A 19,438-nucleotide genomic window follows, 5' to 3' on the forward strand; every position below is an offset into this window, starting at 1 on the left:
GCCAAGAGAGAAGGGACGGTTTCCTGCTAAGTATGTTACACATACAATACATTTGGCTTGGTGATTGGTGCGTAACAATAATGTAATAGTAAAATACATCATTTAAAAATTAGAAAAACATGAAAATGTACAATAAACTATGATAAACTAATTAACAAATAAGTAGTATACGTTAAGACAGGTATGCTATTAAAGTGGCAAGTGTGTATTTAAAGAGTGGAGTTGTGCAAGGATGTGTGACTGTAAATTATTGTCCTGAGGGTGTAAGAGTCCGACTCAGTCCCGGGCTTCCTGAGCCCATCTGCAGATGGTGACAGCTTGGTTCCTGGAGAACATTTTATGAGGAAGGCAGGGAAATTACCAAGAACTTGAAGATGAAAAGGACGATAGCTTACTTTATGAACTGTCCTAGCTCCATGTCCTGAGATCATATCAGTATAATTCAATACAGTTTTGAAGCACTACATCTGAGAAGATCATTGTGTTCAGAGCTAATCGAAGTGTGACATGGCCAAACACATCCAATTTGAGAAAAGAAGACTCTGCACACAGTAATCCAAATCCTTGGTCAATTGTACTCGTGGATAATCCAAAATATTTGGACTAAGTCTAATGGTCTAATGACTATTTTCATTACAATTTAATTTTCTTTATTAATCAAAGAAAATGGCCATCACAAGTTCCCAGAGAATAAGTGTCTTATTTTGTCCGACTAAGCAGTAAATATTCACATTTATCAAACAGGAACCAGTGACCATTTTTGCCAGTTTTGCCCTAAAAATGACTTAAATGATCAAATGATCATCATAGTATTGCTAATTTATTATCTGTTGACTAAGTGACATATCATTTCAGCTCTTGTCTGGACTTTTGGGAACTACTCTGAACTGCATTTCCCATACTTGCATGAAAACGCTTGGTGTGCTCAGCTTAATGTCATTATAGGCTTTGATATTTGCCTAATGTCAATGAACAAATGTCAATGAACACATGTTTGGCTTTATTACAAAATTAAATTGGTGTGCAAAACAAACTCCATTCTGGGATTTTTATTTTGAACTGTGTTACACTACTGAGAACTATACAAAGACAGTCATGATTGATTGTTTTTTATTAAAACAAATGTTATCTTATGATTAGTGTCCACAATTCCTTAATAAATAAGCAGCATGGGTTTTATGATGTTTATCCAAAGGTTTGTTGCTGGCTTTGCTTTTTACTGCTGTGAGTTTTACAGTAAATATTATGGATTTGATTACAAAGTCACTACTTTCTCTGCAAGCCAGACAAGGTCTCTGGAAAAGTATGTGGAGCAGACAGCATTTATTTGGTAAAGCCTTGTGTCCTCTGTGTTCCACATGTACATATTGTGTATTAATGAAGAAGTAGTACAACAACTAGATCTTCTCCTAACATGTATAAACGCGGACATCTCTTGTAACTAAAAACACACATTCTCAAGTGGCAAAATGTATAGCCTACAGATAAGGCATATTATTATTTTTCCTATAACAAGTTATTATTGTAATTTTTTTTGCAAAATCTAGTAATTCCCCACCAGATTGGTAGTTTTGTTTCCATTATTAACACAGTCAAGCCATTGTTCGGATATTACAGTAAAATACCTTCCCATTTTTTTGTTACAGAAAACACTTCAACTTCATGAGATTTTCTTCAAAATATACATTTTTGTGTACTTTCTTTTGTTTTCCAAGATCCTCCTGAAGCTGAAGCTGATCCTATACTTTTCCTTTTGTGAAAACACTACATACTAAGAATTGTTAAGTGGATTGATGTGTGGGACAATGCATCACTGTTGTTCTCTTTCAAATTGGAGGAAAGAAAATGGGTGTTTTCCAGAGGATTCTGAGAAAAGCTTCAATTGCCTGAAACTAGCAACTTAAATGAGCTTTATTGATCAGTAGAACTTTGTTCAAAGGGAACAAGAGTAAGGCTCTCCTCCACCAAAGTAAGTCTTTGTCAACTTTAACAATTTCAACTAGTAGTTAGTTGTTTTCATTTGCAGATCAATGTGGTGTTGCATAATGCACGATGTTTCAAATGTGACCGACTTTTTCCATACTAGTTGGGCTGCTGCTTTGGTCTAGACTGAAATATCCAGTAGTTAGTACAGAAATGAACTGTCCCCAGAGGACGCATACTGGCTTTGGTGATCCTGGACTGTTTATACAGCACCATCATCAGGTCAACATTATACTTCAATCAGAACTTTGTTTATGACCAAATCCCTGCAAAACTGATGTCATCCCCATTATGCTGTACTGCTGCCTGTTGCACTTTGTGTTTAATGATAATTAACAAATGTTAGCATGCTAAACTAAGATTGTTAGCACAGTGAATATTAACCCTGCTAAACATCACCATAGCATTGTCATTGAGAGCGTTGTATCTGCAACCCTGGCTGTGGACTATTAGTTTTGTTTCAGTAATGACTGAGCTTTACTATTCCCAATTTTTTTTTATTGGGACAATGAATGCAACTAATCAGTTTAAGATTTTTTTTTGTCAACCAAGACACTTATGGCTAATTAGTTGACAAAGGGAAGAGAGAGCAATTTGACCCGGTGCATTTTTTTAATCATCCAAAAGTGGTCAGAAACCAAAAAATCCTAATAAATATAGTTTGTCCCTCATCACCAACTCCATTACTAACAATTCAATCAGTATTTAGTGGAATGGAGTTATTCACCCCTCCATTGATCATAGTTCAATTAGGATAACCCATTCGTTTTCATGAAAAATACATGTTCAAACTATTTTTTTAGGTACTTTGGAAAAACTTAGATATAAATTGCATTAGTCTACCATAACATGTATTTATTTCAAAACATTTTTTACATTTTGAAACTTTTTTTTTTTCATGGGGTGATGTAGATAAATAGAGATGAGACACCTCTGCTGTTCAGGGTCATATTGACCCGCTCACTCAAAATCAAGCCAAATGAGTCATAAGGATTTGTATTGAAAGTAAATTTGATTTCTGTTTATTTATAGTGTTAAGGAACAGACATTTACAAAAATGAACAAGAGATGAGCACAATGAACGAGGTGTGTGTGTGTGTGTGTGTGTGTGTGTGTGTATATGTGTCTACACAGCACACGAGTGACATGTCGTCACTGTGTGCTTTGTTCAAATACATTTTGTCTTTATAATATTTTCGGCAGACAGTCTTGGCTGACGTGTATTGGGTGAGGATGACCACAGTATTTCACAATTTATGACACGAATGTCTCGCTTGGAGGAACAAGTATATCAGTTTCCTCATCTGACGGTTCATAATCAGTACCGTCATAATCTGAATTGACATAAAAGGTTCCCGTCAAAGTCAAAATAGTATCTGTATTTCTCTCACAGGTGGGGTAGTGAGAAAGAGTGTGTGAGAAATGGGGTGAAACATGGTGGGAGGGAGTAAGAAATACTTTGTCTCACGTTTTCAAAGAAAGAAATGGTCTAAACTTGACACTTCTGACCCCTTATAGCCTCCATTTTCACTGCCGGGTCAGAACATCATCTCTGTTATATAAACCTGCAGGGGGTTGTTGCAAATGCATGATATATATATATATATATATATATATATATATATATATATATATATATATATATATATATATATATATATATATATTTTTAAACGTTAATTACAACGTTGATTTTCAAACTTTGACACGGGTCAATTTGACCCGCAAGATAACAGGAGGGTTAAGAGAGCGGTTATAGGAAGTGAACTAGGAGTCTTGATTTGTGGCTTGTTGATGGTTTGCACGTGTACTTACTCTGTAGCCTGACGCTACACTGGCCAGAACTCCTGCTGAATTGATTTCCATGCAGTTAAATCAACACAGTGCAGTCTTTCAAACACTGCAACCTCACCGCCGTGACAAGAGGTGGTTGTCGTGTGGATGCCTGGATGTACAGCCGTTGGTCGAATTTAAAACCACAATTTAATTTATCTCAACATAACAGGCCAACAACACTAAACAAGTCCCCCCCCCCCCCCCTAACCATGTAGCACATGTAACATTTATGTAACAAGAAGTATGCATGCTTAATAAAAACACACAAATCTCTACCAAGAAGGTCTAATACCACAGTATAAACAGAATTTATTTGGAATTTCCTTTCATATTGCCGTACAAACATTATTGGTACAAAACTTGTATTGAAGGCCAGACATGAGGACTGAAACGTCTGACTAAGCATGTACAATTCATTACACATCTATTATATTGTAAACTGTAGATCTATTTTTTATAAGTATGGAAGAAACAGACAAATTAGCTTCACAATAACAAGGCCATCTGCCAGGGTTCCAGCCCGACTCTTTTTTGTTTTTTAATTGAGGAAGTTATCAATACAATTTTGTATATATATATAAATGTTTGCGTTTAAGACTTGTCTGTGGGAGAGTCAGATACTTTATCAGCATATTTTCCATCAAAAACACATTAGTTATACAGCACAAGTGTTTCAAACAACAGAGGACACCCGTCACTGTGCTCCTTCCTCTGTGCCTGACGAGGTGTTAGTGGGTCTGGGGCAATAGGGAGGGCTGGAACTGCAGACTCGACTCTGGGAGCGCTGTGTCCCCCTCTAGCTGTTCTGTAAGGTCTCTCCTGTCCCTTTAATGAGGCGCTTATGTCCCCTTTTTCCTGCTGGGCCGCGGGGCTTAGCGAAGGCCTGTTTGTGAGCGTGCTGCTTGGGATGGACCTCATCGTACAGAAACTCGTCTGTCAGTTCATCTCCGTTATCAATCTCCAACTGCGCATAGATGTAGAAAATGCAGGTGAATGAAACATTGTGCTTGGATTTCAGGCTGAACATGAATAACCTGGATATTAGAAATGCTGAGGTCATGAGTCAAATTTAAATATATTGAGTCAAAAAACAGAAATCAGCCTCTGAAATAAAAATAAACAGAGAACGTGACCTCGGTGTTCTCACTGCAGCTACAATCCTGTATGAAACTGTGTTGTGTCATTTTTCTATCCTTCCATTACCTTTTTAGCTATTTCCAAATAGTAATCTTTCTCCACGTCCTCCAGTAGTCGACTCTTGCAGCTGGAATACAACATCCGCTCCTTAATGCTACAGCTGTATCCAGGCATGGAGTATATGAACACTGCAGACAGGGGAAGAGAAGAAGATGATTCATAAGCATTATAAGTAAATATTTGATGTTTATGTAGTGGTTTGAAATCTGGGGACAAAAACCCACAAAGAGGCCCAAAGACTGATCTGGAGGGTGTCTAGATGATTAAATGAGTTTAAAAAAAAAAAAGGAAAACATACATTTCTGTCACATTAAAAATGAAAAAAATCTTCTAAATTTAGCCTTTTTTCTTGTGACGTATTGGATACGTTCACCTCTTCATGGTAAATGAGACTTGTACTTGATTAGCGCTTTTCTAGTCTTCCGAACACTCAAAGTGCTTTAACGCTGCATGCCTATCAGGACTGTCTAATCATTCATGCCCATTCATACACTGCAGGGACAATCTGGGGTTAAGTGTCTCGCCCAAGGCCACATCAAGATGGATCGGATCGCTGATCCTCCGATCGAAGGACGACCCTGCTCTGCCACTGAGCCACAGTCGCATTCAGGCCTTAACAAATTCTTCAAAGGAAACAATTCCAAAAGTAAAATCAGTATTTGGTTGAACTGAAAATCCTGGTGAGAAGTGTCACAAACTGGCTTGGGGAATGTGACAAACAGGGAGTCCGCGCAGAAATGAAACTCAACTTCAACTCAAATGAACAATGGAGTGTGTAGATCAGCAATGTCAGCAAATGAAAGCAGTGCGTCATGGATGTGTGTCACATGTGCTGTTGCATGCTGGAGGTGGTGCAGGGTGGAAGTCAGCTGTAGGAAGGGAGAGAGACAGCGATCACATGGACCAGGGCTGCGGTGGAAAGGTCCTTTTTGCTTAGGAAGGTTAACTGAGTGAAATGATCCGGAAGTATCTAAATGGCCGCCATGATGAGAGCTGTTCGAATTCTGTAAATGCTCAGGAAAGGTGCTTCAATGCTTCCTTTCTTATCTCCTTTAGCAAAGGAAACACTGGACCTTCCTTTACCAAAGGAAAGAAGATAATGTCGTCCCACAATTCCTTGCGGCGGAAACATTTAAGGTGACTCACCATTCGGCCGTCCATGAAAACAAACGATATGCCGTTCTTGAACAGTTTTAACAATTATACTCATACAGTCATAAACTAATGGGATTCATGTTGATGAATATGAATAGACAGTCGTTTCATTTTAGATGTGTTTATTTACTTTGAAAAGTAACAAATAAGTATAAAAAAACAAGAATATTAAATAAAATGAACAGTAAATATAGTAAACCGTCAATGAACAAATTCTCATTCTCAATAACAAGAACCATCAGTAGAAACAAAACAAGCTACGCCTATGATAAATTATTGAACTGTTAAAAAGCTAAATGTCCCCGAACCGTTGAATTTACATTATTGCACAAAGGAATTATTGATATTGAACAGTTTCATAGATATTGTGCGAGTGAATTTCGAGTTTCTGCTGGAGGCAGTGTTGATCTTAAGTGTGACAGCAGCAGGAAAGATAGACCTTTGGTTTCTCTCTTTCACATGCCACGAGTGAAGCATCCTCTCACAAAAGAAGCTCTTCATAAAGCCTGCATGGATCTGACTTCGCATCATAATTACATAGCTTAATGAAAGAAGATTTGGATTCTCTGAACTCCACGTTTGTCTTTTCCTAATTCCTCATGAATTCTCCTTCATATATTTCCTTGAACCCATGACGTCTTCCATAGAGGTCAAGGAAAAGTGGTTAGGAGTAGAGGTTAGGAGGTAATTGTTTTGACCGCAGCCCCGGTTTTATAGCCTGGAAGGCCCAGGTGTGCTGAATCAAACTAACAAGTGGGAGGGGCATAACTGTAGGCCCTTTTCACAGCAGCTATTAAGACATGTCATTTTAGGGTAAACACAGGTGTCGTTAATAACATTAATTATGGCCCTGTTGCATTTAGGTGGACCAGGCTCCTGGTATTGTGAATGTTGGCTCACCAGAATGGCTGGATGGGTCCAAAATCCCTTTTTTCATCAATTACGTCTGTGTTTACCCTGCTATACAATGTCCAAATGGCTGTAAAGAAGTTTAGTCAAGTTTTTTATATCATTTTTTCTTTTTTTTAGTTTAAAGGGTATGATTTTTGTTGTTTTATGTTGATTCTCATTATTATCTACTCAAGATCTCAAGAAAAAAAGTAAGTTTGAAATGAAATCTTAAGTAAAGAAGTAAAAATTAAAGCCCAAAGTATGGTTTACATTTTGTACTACCTTGTCATTTGCAAAGTCCTTCATCATTTCAAGTGTTAAATGTAATAAGAAATGTTAAGAAAAAGAACCTATTGCTTCGTTTTTAGGGGTCACAATAGGACCCACCGATGTAGAAAGTATGTCATGCGCTGTTGCTCTCTTTCTCTCAGCATCTGTATTGCAGCTGTAAATGTGTGTTATTGCGTTCCTGTGCACATCTTGTACAGATTAGGAAAAAAAAGACGATTATCAAAGGACAAGGATTTGGGGACATACCGACAGATTCCAGGTAGTCTCCTTCGTGGGAGTGCTTGTAAAGGAAGAAGTGGTATCTAGGAGTGTCTTGGGGAACTCTGCGGGGCAAATCACGAGTGTCTGTCGGGTTGGAGTGGACCAGCTCGATTGTCTCCTTCTCTACATCCAACCTCTGAAACACAGTAATAAAGCACAGAATACAGGATGCTTTTCTCTCAAAGTAAAACATCAGCAGCTTAATATATCAACACGGATTGTGACAACGACTCTGTCGTTTTTTTGGGGGGAAAGCTCAGTGTTGTATGGAACTCCTCAGGCTCACCAGTTGTATGTAGTTGATGCGTTTTTGGGCGAGTTGCTGCAGGGCTCGTTTGGCTGTTTCCTGCAGTGGGAAAGCGACGCCCTGAAATGTCTGGTGCTTACTCTCCACGCTTATCTCTGTCTTCACCTGCAGGGGGCAGCAAGCGCGCACACGCACACGCACACACGCACGCACGCACGCACGCACGCACACACACACACACACACACACACACACACACACACACACACACACACACACACACACACACACACAGTCTTGACTATATTTTCAAGCCTCTAAGGGAGATCCAGAAAGTGTGTCATTGGATAACATAGCTTTACATTTTCCACACTGTAGTACAAAAGTATTTTCATAAATTATGACTGATAATCAATAGATGTGTAGTTCTGAAATCTGTAAATAATGCACCAACATACCTGTTTAACTCGGCCCTGCAAAGGAAACGACAACGAAACGTTACATTTCAAACAAAGGAAGTTATATTACAGACACAAGCAGATCGTAAAACATACAACGATGACAGCACTGCTGAGGACGCGTTGACCTCTGACCTCTGAGATCTTGATCCTCTGGAGCTCCTGCTCGGCTAACGTGAGCGGGGCAGGACCCGAGCAGGACGACACATGATGCTGGTAGCCCAGCAAACAGATGTCCTCCTAGTGTTTCAAGCAAAACAAAAGGCCCTTTACAGGCAGAACGGGACAAACACCTCTAAAACACGTCATCACATCTGTCATCATGATAAATGATCATGAATTTAAAAACATTTCTGACCTCAGCTGTGCCGAACATCTCGTACTTCAAATGGCCACCGCCAAACTCTTTCTTCACTGTGGCACGGGTGGCTGCATACAACATCTTTTGTTTTACCTGCAGCCAACAGAGTGGAACATATATGAACTGTTTGTATTTATGTTGCTGTCAGGTGGAAACCGTTTTTAGGCAAGATCGAAATTCAAGACTGAATTGCTACATTGCTAAGTAAGAGCCAGCGGTGAACGTATCTTAAGTAAGGTAATGTCTTTATATTAAATTAAAAAAATCAATCTTACAGTGAAAAAATGCTTTGCCTTTAAATTCTTGCTCAAGGAAAATTACAAACGTTTTAGCATTAAATAAGAAAAGATAAAGTACTTTTTATGCAGAAAGGCCCATTTCAGAATGATATTACTGGTTTATAGTTAGGGATGCAATAATGTATCCATCACCTGAATGTTGAAGCTGGTAAAGATGGAGCTGCTTTTTATTACTTTATATTGTATACAAATTCTAGTGATAATTAATAATTAAGTAACTAAAGCTATCAAATAAATGGAGTAGAAAGTACAAAATTTGCTTCCAAAATGTAGTGGAGTAAAGTTATCTTAAAATACAATACTTGAGTAAATGTATTTAGTTATATTCTATCCGTTGTAAAAACAAGAGTGCTTTTTTTCACTCCACCACTTTTCTTCCACTTCCTTTCATCATAACCCTATTCTTAAACTCAGCTTCTTTCTAGCAGGCCTAACACAATGTTCTCTGTAGGAAACATATCCATCCCTTGACATTTACATTTCTTATTGTATGATAAACATACTATTACTGCTTACAACCGGATGATGCCAGTGCAGTTGTGTTTATGATTCATCTGTATGGATCTTTAGAGGGGCTGCTGGTAACGGTTGCTAGTTTTTCTCTTGGCTATGTTTAAACACACATATGGTACTGATGCTGCTTGCCGGTATGAATTTTGTCTAAGGACCAATAACAAAAGTGAGTACATGTGATCGACAGAGTACAGGATTGTTCTGTTTGGAAATGCAATACAAAATTGTTGGAAGTATTTACTTAAAATGTTAATGTTACATTTGAGGCTCTCATTATCAACAGCAATGTGTGTGTGTGTGTGTGTGTGTGTGTGTGTGTGTGTGTGTGTGTGTGTGTGTGTAGCTTTACTATGTGGTGCTGAACGAAGAATATGTGGCACGACTCACCGGAGACTGATCAGGAGACCACGATATGAAGAGCCACTCGTAGCCCTGTGCATTCTGGGAGTCGAGGCGGTAAAGGATGTAGCAGGGCTCCTGGTCGTCCAGGAGAGGAAGCAGGAAGTGATCATAATCCTGGTCCCAGCTCTTTTCTGGCTCTCTGTAGGCCCCCAGCACCAGCTGCTCTGAAAATCAGAGCTCCACTCATCACATACCTTACCCCCCCTATATACAGCACAGCCTTCACAGAGCACATTGATACATACAGTACAAGTCAGACTATGGTCTCCAGTCAGGGATAGCAATGGTTTATATGTAGGAGGATTCATGCTTATTGAGCCTTTATACAATACAGTGATGTTACAACGTTACTCTATCCACACTCTTGACTTTATCACAGTTTTATATCTGTTCACTAACTTATTACTTTACTTCTTTAAACTCAGATGAGCTACATAGTTTTACTCCTTTAACCGAAGTACAACGATGTTTTACATTAAAGAGGAATGGGATGTTTCTTTAACACACGCGTCTAATTTGAAACAACTTTTAAACACTTTCAGTATAGTATATATAGTATTTGTAACATTTCAATATCTTATTAGTTGAAGTGGTGTAAGAGATTATCTATAGAGTATATGTGACAATTCATGAACCTACATATTCTCATAGTAATGTAGTTGAACTTGAACTCAACCTTTGCTATACAGACTATTAAAATAAGGTTTCATCAACCTTTATTCTTTTTTTGGGGTCAACTACAGGTGTAGCTAAGAATGATGTTCATTAATGATTAAAGTGCAGATCATTTTATCCATTAATAGATAAATAGTGTTTACAAAACAGAGAAAAGAGCCGTTAGAACCTGAAAAAGTTTGACATTTTTGGTCGATTGTGAAAACATTTTCCGACAGACTAATCGATTGACTGTTTGTTTCGGCACCGCTTCTCGTGTGAACACACGAAGTCCGACTGAAACTCTCTGTCCGTGAGGTCTCACTGTTTGCTCCACGTGGTGAAAGAAGGCAAAGACCAACTTCTGATTGATTTCCGACTGCCTTGACAGGATGAGGTTAAATCTCTCAATGAAATTGACAAAACCAAACCAGAAAATCAGAACTCTGCGAGCTTGGAAATCACGAAACATACTCTAAAGTCTGATGTCCTTATGGGGTGCAGGGGGATTTCCTGACCATCTCTTGGGGCTTGTTGCTATTTTGAGCCACAACACATTCCAGCTCTGCACGCACACATACTTTCCATCAGACATTCTCTCTTAGTCCCTGTTTTTATAGGTCTGTATTAGCATCTGACTGTATGTAAATGACTCACTTTAGGTTTCCCCTTTTTCCTTCATGTTTAAAACAATCAAATCAAATCATAAGCTATCGGGGGGGGGGGGGGGGGGGGGGGGGGGGGGGGGTCAGTTTGGTGAGAGGAAACCAGGTGGCATACCGAAGCCAGCGGTGATGAAATCGACCAGAATGATCTTGTTTCTCTTTTGACATTGAAACGAACACGAGTGTCACGGCAAGGAACCGAGTCGCGTCACACTTCGCTCAAAATAGCCAAGTGACGCCTGGAAAGACCACAGCGCCGCAGCGAGGAAGTGAAACAGGCCTGACAGTCTTTCAGCTTTGCGACGGCGCGTCCCTTGTCGCACCGAGCTCACCTCTGTTGACATCGATGCTTCAAATATGAGACTAAATATTTGATATGAGAGGCACGGCTCACAAAGATAGCCCCAGAATGCATCTGTCACGAAGCAGATTACAGTGTCATATACCAAAACAAGATATGAACACCTCGTGAACATATCAGTCCACCTTCATAATCTGCTACCTAGAGACTTATTGCCTCACTGACCGCTGCTCAGCTGACACACTGACCACAATCCTCTTTTCTTGGATGTTAGACAAAGTCCATAGCAGTGTTTCAGCAACTTTGTTTTTGGTTTGTGACTCCTCAATATGAAGCCACGCCCATTAGTGACGCCTCGACGCAATTCTTACTCGCACGAAAACAATATGAGAGTCCTAATTTGGTTTTCAATTAAGCCACAGTTTGTGCTCTCATGTTTTCGGGATGAGAGAGTGTTGGAGAGGTGCTGACCACGGTGACAGCACAAGAGTAAAAGGAAAATAGTCGCGCAATCGTAGCCACGATGCCAAATATATTTCATAATCTACAAACGTTTCGACATGTCGTGTCGAAACATCGTTACATTTTTTTAAAATATTTTTTGCGAGTGTGCAACTATTTTCCTTTACACTGCTCATGTTTTGCCATGACACTCAAGTCACAAAGACAAGCATCTTTTTTTCCCCCCAAAAAAATAGTTCTGAAGATATTACCACAATCTTTTAAAGAATCTTCGAACTGGATACAAAAATTACACTTTTTATAAAACCCAAACAAAGATGGTAGCTGGAAATAACAGTTTCTTGCTTAATTTCTAACATGTGAAACTAAATTTGAGAACTCGTACAATCAGTTATATTAGTTCAAACTGATGTTACATTGAACTTTCTATTTTTAATATTTACATTTGTTTGTCTTCATCATTTATATGGTGTAATAAACAGAATGTATTTCAACAACATAGAAGAGTTAAACAACACGTTTGTTACTTTCAAAGATAACCAGTACATTATTTTCACAAAGAGGGATGTGAGTTACATGTGACGGTAACATGAGAGGCACAAACTGCAGTGATTACTGTAGATTCATGAGAATATATTTTAGAGGTAAAACTAAATGTAACTTTATTTTTACAAGAAAAAAAAGCTAAGATTAGAAATTGTACTTAGAAGTAAAGATCATTTTGTATTTTAATATTTTCTATAATCATCTTGTGACCACTTATTTAATCTCACGGCCCCTTGTGAGGGTCCCGAACCCCAGGTTGGAAGCCATAGGTCTATGGTTTAAAAACAAAGAGTTTACAGTTAATAGAAAAGGGACATGACAGACCACTGGAAGCCACTACAGCTATGCTTTAGGTATAGATTCAATCATAAAGTAGTGGTTTTGAACCTGGGGGTTGGGACCCCACAAAGGGTCCCAGGAAAAATCTGAGGGGTCAACAAATGCTGAACGGATAAAGTTAAACTATTTTCATATATATCTGACACAAAACTGTATATTTGTCATGATTTCTTGAACACCGAAAACTTTCAACACTCCATGACTGAACTGTTCACACTTCATGTTAACAAAGACCACACTGTGTGATTAGTGGTCACAAGTAGACATTTAAAGGGGCCACAACCCAACAGTGTTGGTATTCACTGTCGGAGCGAATGTATAAAGAACTTGCTTTCGCAGATGACAGTGATTTGTTCTGGAGAGTTGGCCAACACATTGTGTAAGATGTTTTTTTTTTTCTCAAACTCAAAACAATCTATGGATGCTATAAATCAAATCACACCGAAACACAAAACTAACTTCACGATTCATGTCTTACAACCTACTGAGACCCAACTGATCCTCTGGTTGGACTGCTCCACTGTCCTGGGTCACTCACCATCTTGGATGCGCACCTTGATGAGGCGCACTACTCCACCTCTTGCCCTGGCCAGGAAGTCCCTCAGCTCCTGCGTCACCACTAGCGCGAGAAACATGGCGGGTCAGCAGTCTCTTCCTCCCGCCAAGCACTGCAGCAGGCTCGTCAAAAGACAAGAAGAAGAAGAAGACGAAACAGACGGGAGCTCCACAGCGCTGGGCCCAAATATTCAGTCCAGTCAAGAGACACTAAAGTCCAACCAGAGGAGCCTGTTGACAAAAACCTTCCTTCACTTCAGATGATGTGACTAAGTTCAGTTCTGACTGCTGAAGAACAGGATCGCTGAATGTGTCTGGACTCGTTGAGAGAGTGCGACAGTGTGAGAAGGGACATCGCTCAAGTAACTAGGACAGTATCATGTGCACACAGACATGGAACCTGATCACCTCGCTCCCAAATTTAGCTCTCAATGACTGACTGGCCAGCACTGGGCTGTGACACCCCCCCCCCAACACAACACAGCAGGAGACCTTGACCTGCAAACCTAATTGCCAATTTCTGAGCCAAGAACAATTCAAGTAGGATGTGCTGTCATGAGAAAGCTTTTGGTAGGATGACAGATTTCTGGGGGGAAGACACCCCACTGAACTATTTTACTGTTAACACCCAGAACTGCTCTCATGTTGGAATGAGTTATATCATGTTTAACCATGTTTGAGCGAAATCACCTGCTGTTTATGAATCACAGAGCAATGATTTGGGCTGAGGTGGGGAGGAAAATTACAGTGTGTTGCTGTTTTTGGAAAGTTTACCCAACTCATCCAACTTTGTTGACCTCAATTTACAAATGACCGCCGTGACGGTCAACAGATTGAGTAAGATGTTTTTGCCGTCACAAATCACCTGGACGTGGCGACAGCATTTTCCAAACCCCAGATCCCCAAACTTACAAGTGACATGTATTTACTCCTGATTTAAAATTACTAAATCATTTTTAACTGGAAATCAAACATTAAATGAATATTACACTGACAACTTAAACTCATAAGCAAGATGTAAAAATAAAAGTCTAGATCAAAAACTGCAAATGTGTTTAGAGTTGTAACCTATTCATACTTCTAAAAATGATTTCCTTTTGTGTTATAGAAATGTGATTAATAAAGCAAAGATGCTATATAAAGTCCACTACATCATCTAAAGGCTTCGGCCATTTTAAACTGACTTTCTAAACCGATACAAATCTATGAATCGAGACAAAAATAAGTAGGTTTGGATGGAAAATCTGTGGTTGAGTCAGATAAATATGACTTGTGTAATACACACGTACACACATCACAATAATAAATTGACAAAAACCAACGTCTTACCAAGAGACAATTTAATGTTAAATAGAAATATGAAAAAAAGAACAATAGACAAATGATCTATTTCTGCAAACTACTTATTTACAATTAGAACTGTATAATAACGCTTCCTGTGAAATGTACACCGAGGTGACTGAGCTAACCCCAGCCGCTCGCTTGGCCTCCAACAGAAGCTCGGCCTCCATTGTGTTGTCATCAGTCATCGATGGTCGGGAGCCAGAACGCCTGAAAAACAAGAGAGCATTCAAACCATTTTGTAATTGCTGGTGCTTTTGTGCGCTCCATAGAGAGCAAAGTGTGAAACATCACACTTGAAGTACATCCATTTAATTTACTTTCACGTTGTCTTGTGCACATTAAGATATAAGAATCTAAATCTCTTTTCCTGTTTGCTGACAGCGGAAAAATAACAAACTGAGCTGAACGACATGAAAAGCTCACAGTCACTCCCTTACATTACATTACATTACAGTCGTTTAGCAGACGCTTTTATCCAAAGCGACTTACAATTCAGTATCTATCTACACACCGTAGGCGCAGCTACGGGAGCAATTTTTGGGGTTAAGTGTCTTGCTCAAGGACGCATTGACATGAGACTAGTAGAGCAGGAGCCAGGGATCGAACCGACGACCCTTTGATTGAAAGGCGGCCCTGCTCTCCACTTAGCCACGGTCACCCCTTAAGCTGTACCACGGGTGCACAGGTTCAGATGGTACTCATTGTGGGCCCTGAGAGTGTTACCAAAAAACACAATAATAAAATCACATGACTAAGACGATTGTTACGTTGATCGTCACTGTGAAATGCTCCGTTTAGTGACATCATTACACAAACACGTTATTAACACTTCATTCTCATAGAACAACTTAAACCACTATCGGTGGGTCTCACAGCACCACCTAGTTGGACGCGGATGTACTGCCAAAGGGACAGATTCAATTAAAAACATATTATTTTAGGTAATTTACAAAGCGAGTTACTTTTCTATCTAAATGTTTTATATCTAAAAAAAACCACATAGTAATTCAAACAAAGCAGCATTTTGTTGACCGGCTAAACACATCATCACGTGGCAACAAACATGAACTTGCTTATGTTGTGCCTCGCATGCAGCGACACGAAATGGACCAACCTGCGCCAGTAAGAGCTCCAAAGTGTGTGGTGAGAAAATATGACCCTGAATGCACCCTTCATTTCACATCGTCTGGCAGCAAAGCAAAATATATATATTTTTTTCATTACAGCTGAAATGGGCAATTTTTTCAATCATGTTTTTGTTTTTTTCCCTCATTTATTTGGGAAGCTGGTTCTTCCGTAAGATTCGAAAGGCTGAGGCCCCCTTGTGTTCAACTACTTAATGCAGCTTCAAAAGGAATCCTAAAGGAATCTGCTTGCGAAACGCTTCTTGTCCTCACTCACCATGTTGGAGCAGGCACTTGCAAACGTCATGAACTTGGGGTTGAACTGCAGGCAGCTTATCGGCCCCGTGTGCTTCCCGTCCAACAACGCCACCTTCATGCCGTTCTCTGCATTCCACACGTGGATCTTTCCGTCCTCAGAGCCTGACATACACGGACAAAACCAAAACAAACGTTTCATGAAAACATTAGAATTAAAAATCCAATCACTCGGGGGCTTTTAATGATTGTGATAGAACTCCTTACGTAAATAATGAATGAATCTATTTCTGAGAAACGTACCGATCATAACAAACTGTGAATCCGGAGTGAACGACGCCTCCAGGTTGACAGCTTTACTGTTGTTGTAGCCCTGTGGGTTAATAACAGCAGCCATTAGCAATGATTCTGAGCACATTAGTACTGCAAAAGACAACAATTTGTTGAGAAGTTATCAGATCCTCATTTAAAAAACCCTCAATCAATAGCTCCACCGTTGTAAAGCGCCATTGAACCGGTGGGATTTGACTGAGTCAGGGTTTTCCAAACATTTGTCATTTTCACTGCCGCACTGTCCCAACTGTGTGATTCAGATGTGAAGTCTGTCTTTTGTGTAGTAATAAATATTTTCACACATTGTGCATGTCCTCTCTCACCCCGAAGGAATGTAGCACAGCACCCTTAAAAGCATCTAAGACACGGAGGGCTCCGCCATTTGTAGAAAGAAGAATGAGCTTTCCGTCATTGCTGAACTTGAGTCCCGTCCACTCGCACGTCCGGTCGTACTGAAGCTTGAAGGTGGCGAAAGGACCCTGTTTGACAAGAGGCGCTGTGAATATCTTGCTCTTATTAAATTAAAGCCATTTCATTTTACTCTTCCTATCAAACTTACCTTGTCAAACGACCGCAGGTCATAAAGTTTAACCATCTCTGAATTTATTCCTGCAGCAAAAATTAAACCCTCTGGATCAAAGGAGCACACTGGCTTCCCCTGCAGGTGCATCAAACCCTAAAATTGACAAGATGACAAGAGAAGGTTGACATCAGCTATCCCTTTTTTTTTTACAATTTCATATTAGTGCAACAAGTGTGGCTGCTCACCAAGTTACAAAAAACAGACTCACCTGACAGTTAGGCGACCGCAAATCCCAAAGTCTGATGGTTTTATCTAATGAGCCAGAAATAAACATGTCGTCCACAGGAGACATGGAGAGAGATGTAACCCTGGTTACACACACACACAAAAAAAAAAAAAAGAGAGGAAAACATGAGAACCGAGGAACTTCCAACTCAACACCACATCAAATCAATGTTCACACGGACCGTCTCACCTTTTGTTGTGCCCAGGAAAGTAGCGGATGTATTTGTTGTCATGAAGAGAAAGGTATCGGATAGTATCTTTACAAAAAACAACACAAAAAACAGACATGAAACCTCGCCGGCAGCGGCAAGAAACAAGCCGACATTTAAAAAAAACACAAAGTTGATGACAGGCAGCTGAGTTGAGTTGACTCGACCGTGGGCAAGGCAGTCACTTGTACAGTTAGCTCCTGTATGGGGCAGAATCACAGACCCTCAAACTGTACAAACAACTACCTCAGACCAAAGTGAGCAGCGGGCCGCGCAATCCAGCAGCGGTCCGTCGGGGTCGTGTACGTCAACAGGCCAACACACTGTGCCCTATGGCTTATAATGTAGAGCGCACTAACAAGACTAGGTCATGTTGACAATTTAGACAAAAAGCTACGTAAAAAAAGTCTTTGTGCGTCAACGTACCATCGATTTTGTTGGAGCTGTAGACCACGGTGTTTGCAGCGTGCGTGTACCGGATCAGATCCACTCCATACTTCTTGCTGTAGAGAGTCCTCTTAGGTCTGCCACAAATCATATCATGAGAGAGAGGGGAATAAGTATATGCATTTAAATCATTGTATGGCATTAATTGCCTTGTTGTGGTTATTACTCAATGCACAGACACATTGCTTTTTCTTAAATCTTTATGTTCTGAATACTGACAAATTGTTTTTACTGGTGATCAACTATTTGAATACACTGCTTTGAGCACTGACATTTAAAGGTTTTCTTTCTGTAATTCAGATAAATGCTGATAGATTAGTGTACGGCTGTAATTTTCAATTAGGCTAATCATTGGTTTTCCTTAATAATCTATTATTTACTTGTTTTACTAAATGTCAGAAAACAGTAATAAATAAATTAAACACTACACATTTTAAATTGCTTGGTTTGCCCACCCCAAACACTACGATATCCAATTTATAATTGCATAAAAAAAACGAGAAAAGCAGCAAATGTTCACATTCAAGAAGTTACAACCAGCAACAGTTTCAACTTTAATAATATTAGTGAATTACCTAAATATCAAAATGGTTGTTTTTTTCTCTGCGCATTAACGTTACCTCATTATTACAGTGCTATTTATGTTGACATATTACTCAAACGTATTGATGTTGACGAGTTAAGCCCAGCTATCCACCACTGAGAGGTTTATTTAAGAACTCAAACACAACAACAGTCACGAGCCTATTTGATTGTAACTCAAGTACAACTGATTTTAACTGCTTGTGATCTACTTCTACCTGCGATTACTAACGTTACATATGCATATTACCGTTACTTACTACCTTATAACGTAAGACAATAGAAGCGGACTGATGGTGTTTGCAGTTGTTTTCAAACCCCACGCACACACAGACACGTTACATCCAAACACAGACACGTTACATCTCAACACAGACACGTTACATCTCATTCATTCTTGAGCGCAGTGCAGCAGGCCTCGCTAGCTAGCATAGCAACTAGCTAACGACAAAAACAAGAGAGCAAAATGAACCAAAATCCGCTCTTACTTTCCCTCTGTACAATCGTACAGGACTAAGGAATCGTCGTCGCTGCTGGAAATAATAGATTCTCCGTTTGAACTGAAATCGAAACAGTTAATTTTGTCCGAGTTTTCCCGGAACACCTTAGCTACTCTGAAGCTCCGCAGCACATTGTCCGTGAGCTTCATGGTGGCCTCTGTCTGTCTGAGGGGAAGCAGGCCCTCGTTCTACTTTAAATCAGCTTACAAATGTCACTTAATTCAGATTCACGTATGTGAACTACAATTGTGCCAACAGTTGTTGTTTTTAAAGAAGTATAATTCAAAAACAGCGACGTAAGCCCGCCTGCGATACTTCTGATCCACGGGGTGTGGGGAGGGAGGGAAAAACAAGCCCCGCCTCCTCGAACGCGGTGACGCGGTTGACACGCGCGTTGGTCGGAAATAGCAGTTATCGCGA

The 19,438-nt window shown here is 39.7% G+C and overlaps 2 protein-coding genes across 2 annotated transcripts; both read right to left on the minus strand.

Moving 5' to 3' along the window:
• Positions 1 to 4,103: 4,103 nt before the first annotated feature.
• On the minus strand, positions 4,104 to 13,740 carry twf2 (twinfilin-2). The gene is made up of 9 exons (XM_068712233.1): positions 13,400 to 13,740; positions 9,880 to 10,058; positions 8,678 to 8,773; positions 8,455 to 8,559; positions 8,320 to 8,334; positions 7,901 to 8,026; positions 7,600 to 7,750; positions 5,023 to 5,144; positions 4,104 to 4,783 (listed from the first exon to the last, which is right to left on the minus strand). The coding sequence occupies exons 1-9, from the start codon at positions 13,494 to 13,496 to the stop codon at positions 4,616 to 4,618; spliced, it is 1,059 nt and encodes a 352-aa protein (XP_068568334.1). The 5' UTR covers positions 13,497 to 13,740; the 3' UTR covers positions 4,104 to 4,615.
• Positions 13,741 to 14,741: 1,001 nt separating this feature from the next.
• wdr82 (WD repeat domain 82) lies at positions 14,742 to 19,376 on the minus strand. The gene is made up of 9 exons (XM_068712234.1): positions 19,007 to 19,376; positions 17,916 to 18,013; positions 17,471 to 17,537; positions 17,264 to 17,363; positions 17,032 to 17,148; positions 16,796 to 16,951; positions 16,443 to 16,512; positions 16,162 to 16,304; positions 14,742 to 14,967 (listed from the first exon to the last, which is right to left on the minus strand). Exons 1-9 carry the CDS (start codon positions 19,165 to 19,167, stop codon positions 14,938 to 14,940), a joined length of 942 nt encoding a protein of 313 aa, XP_068568335.1. The 5' UTR covers positions 19,168 to 19,376; the 3' UTR covers positions 14,742 to 14,937.
• Between the last annotated feature and the right edge of the window lie 62 nt (positions 19,377 to 19,438).

Source organism: Cebidichthys violaceus, unplaced genomic scaffold, assembly GCF_023349555.1.
Source record: "Cebidichthys violaceus isolate CVI_PGR_0920_01 unplaced genomic scaffold, fCebVio1.0.p SCAF_17, whole genome shotgun sequence".
NCBI classification, from domain to species: Eukaryota; Metazoa; Chordata; class Actinopteri; order Perciformes; family Stichaeidae; genus Cebidichthys; species Cebidichthys violaceus.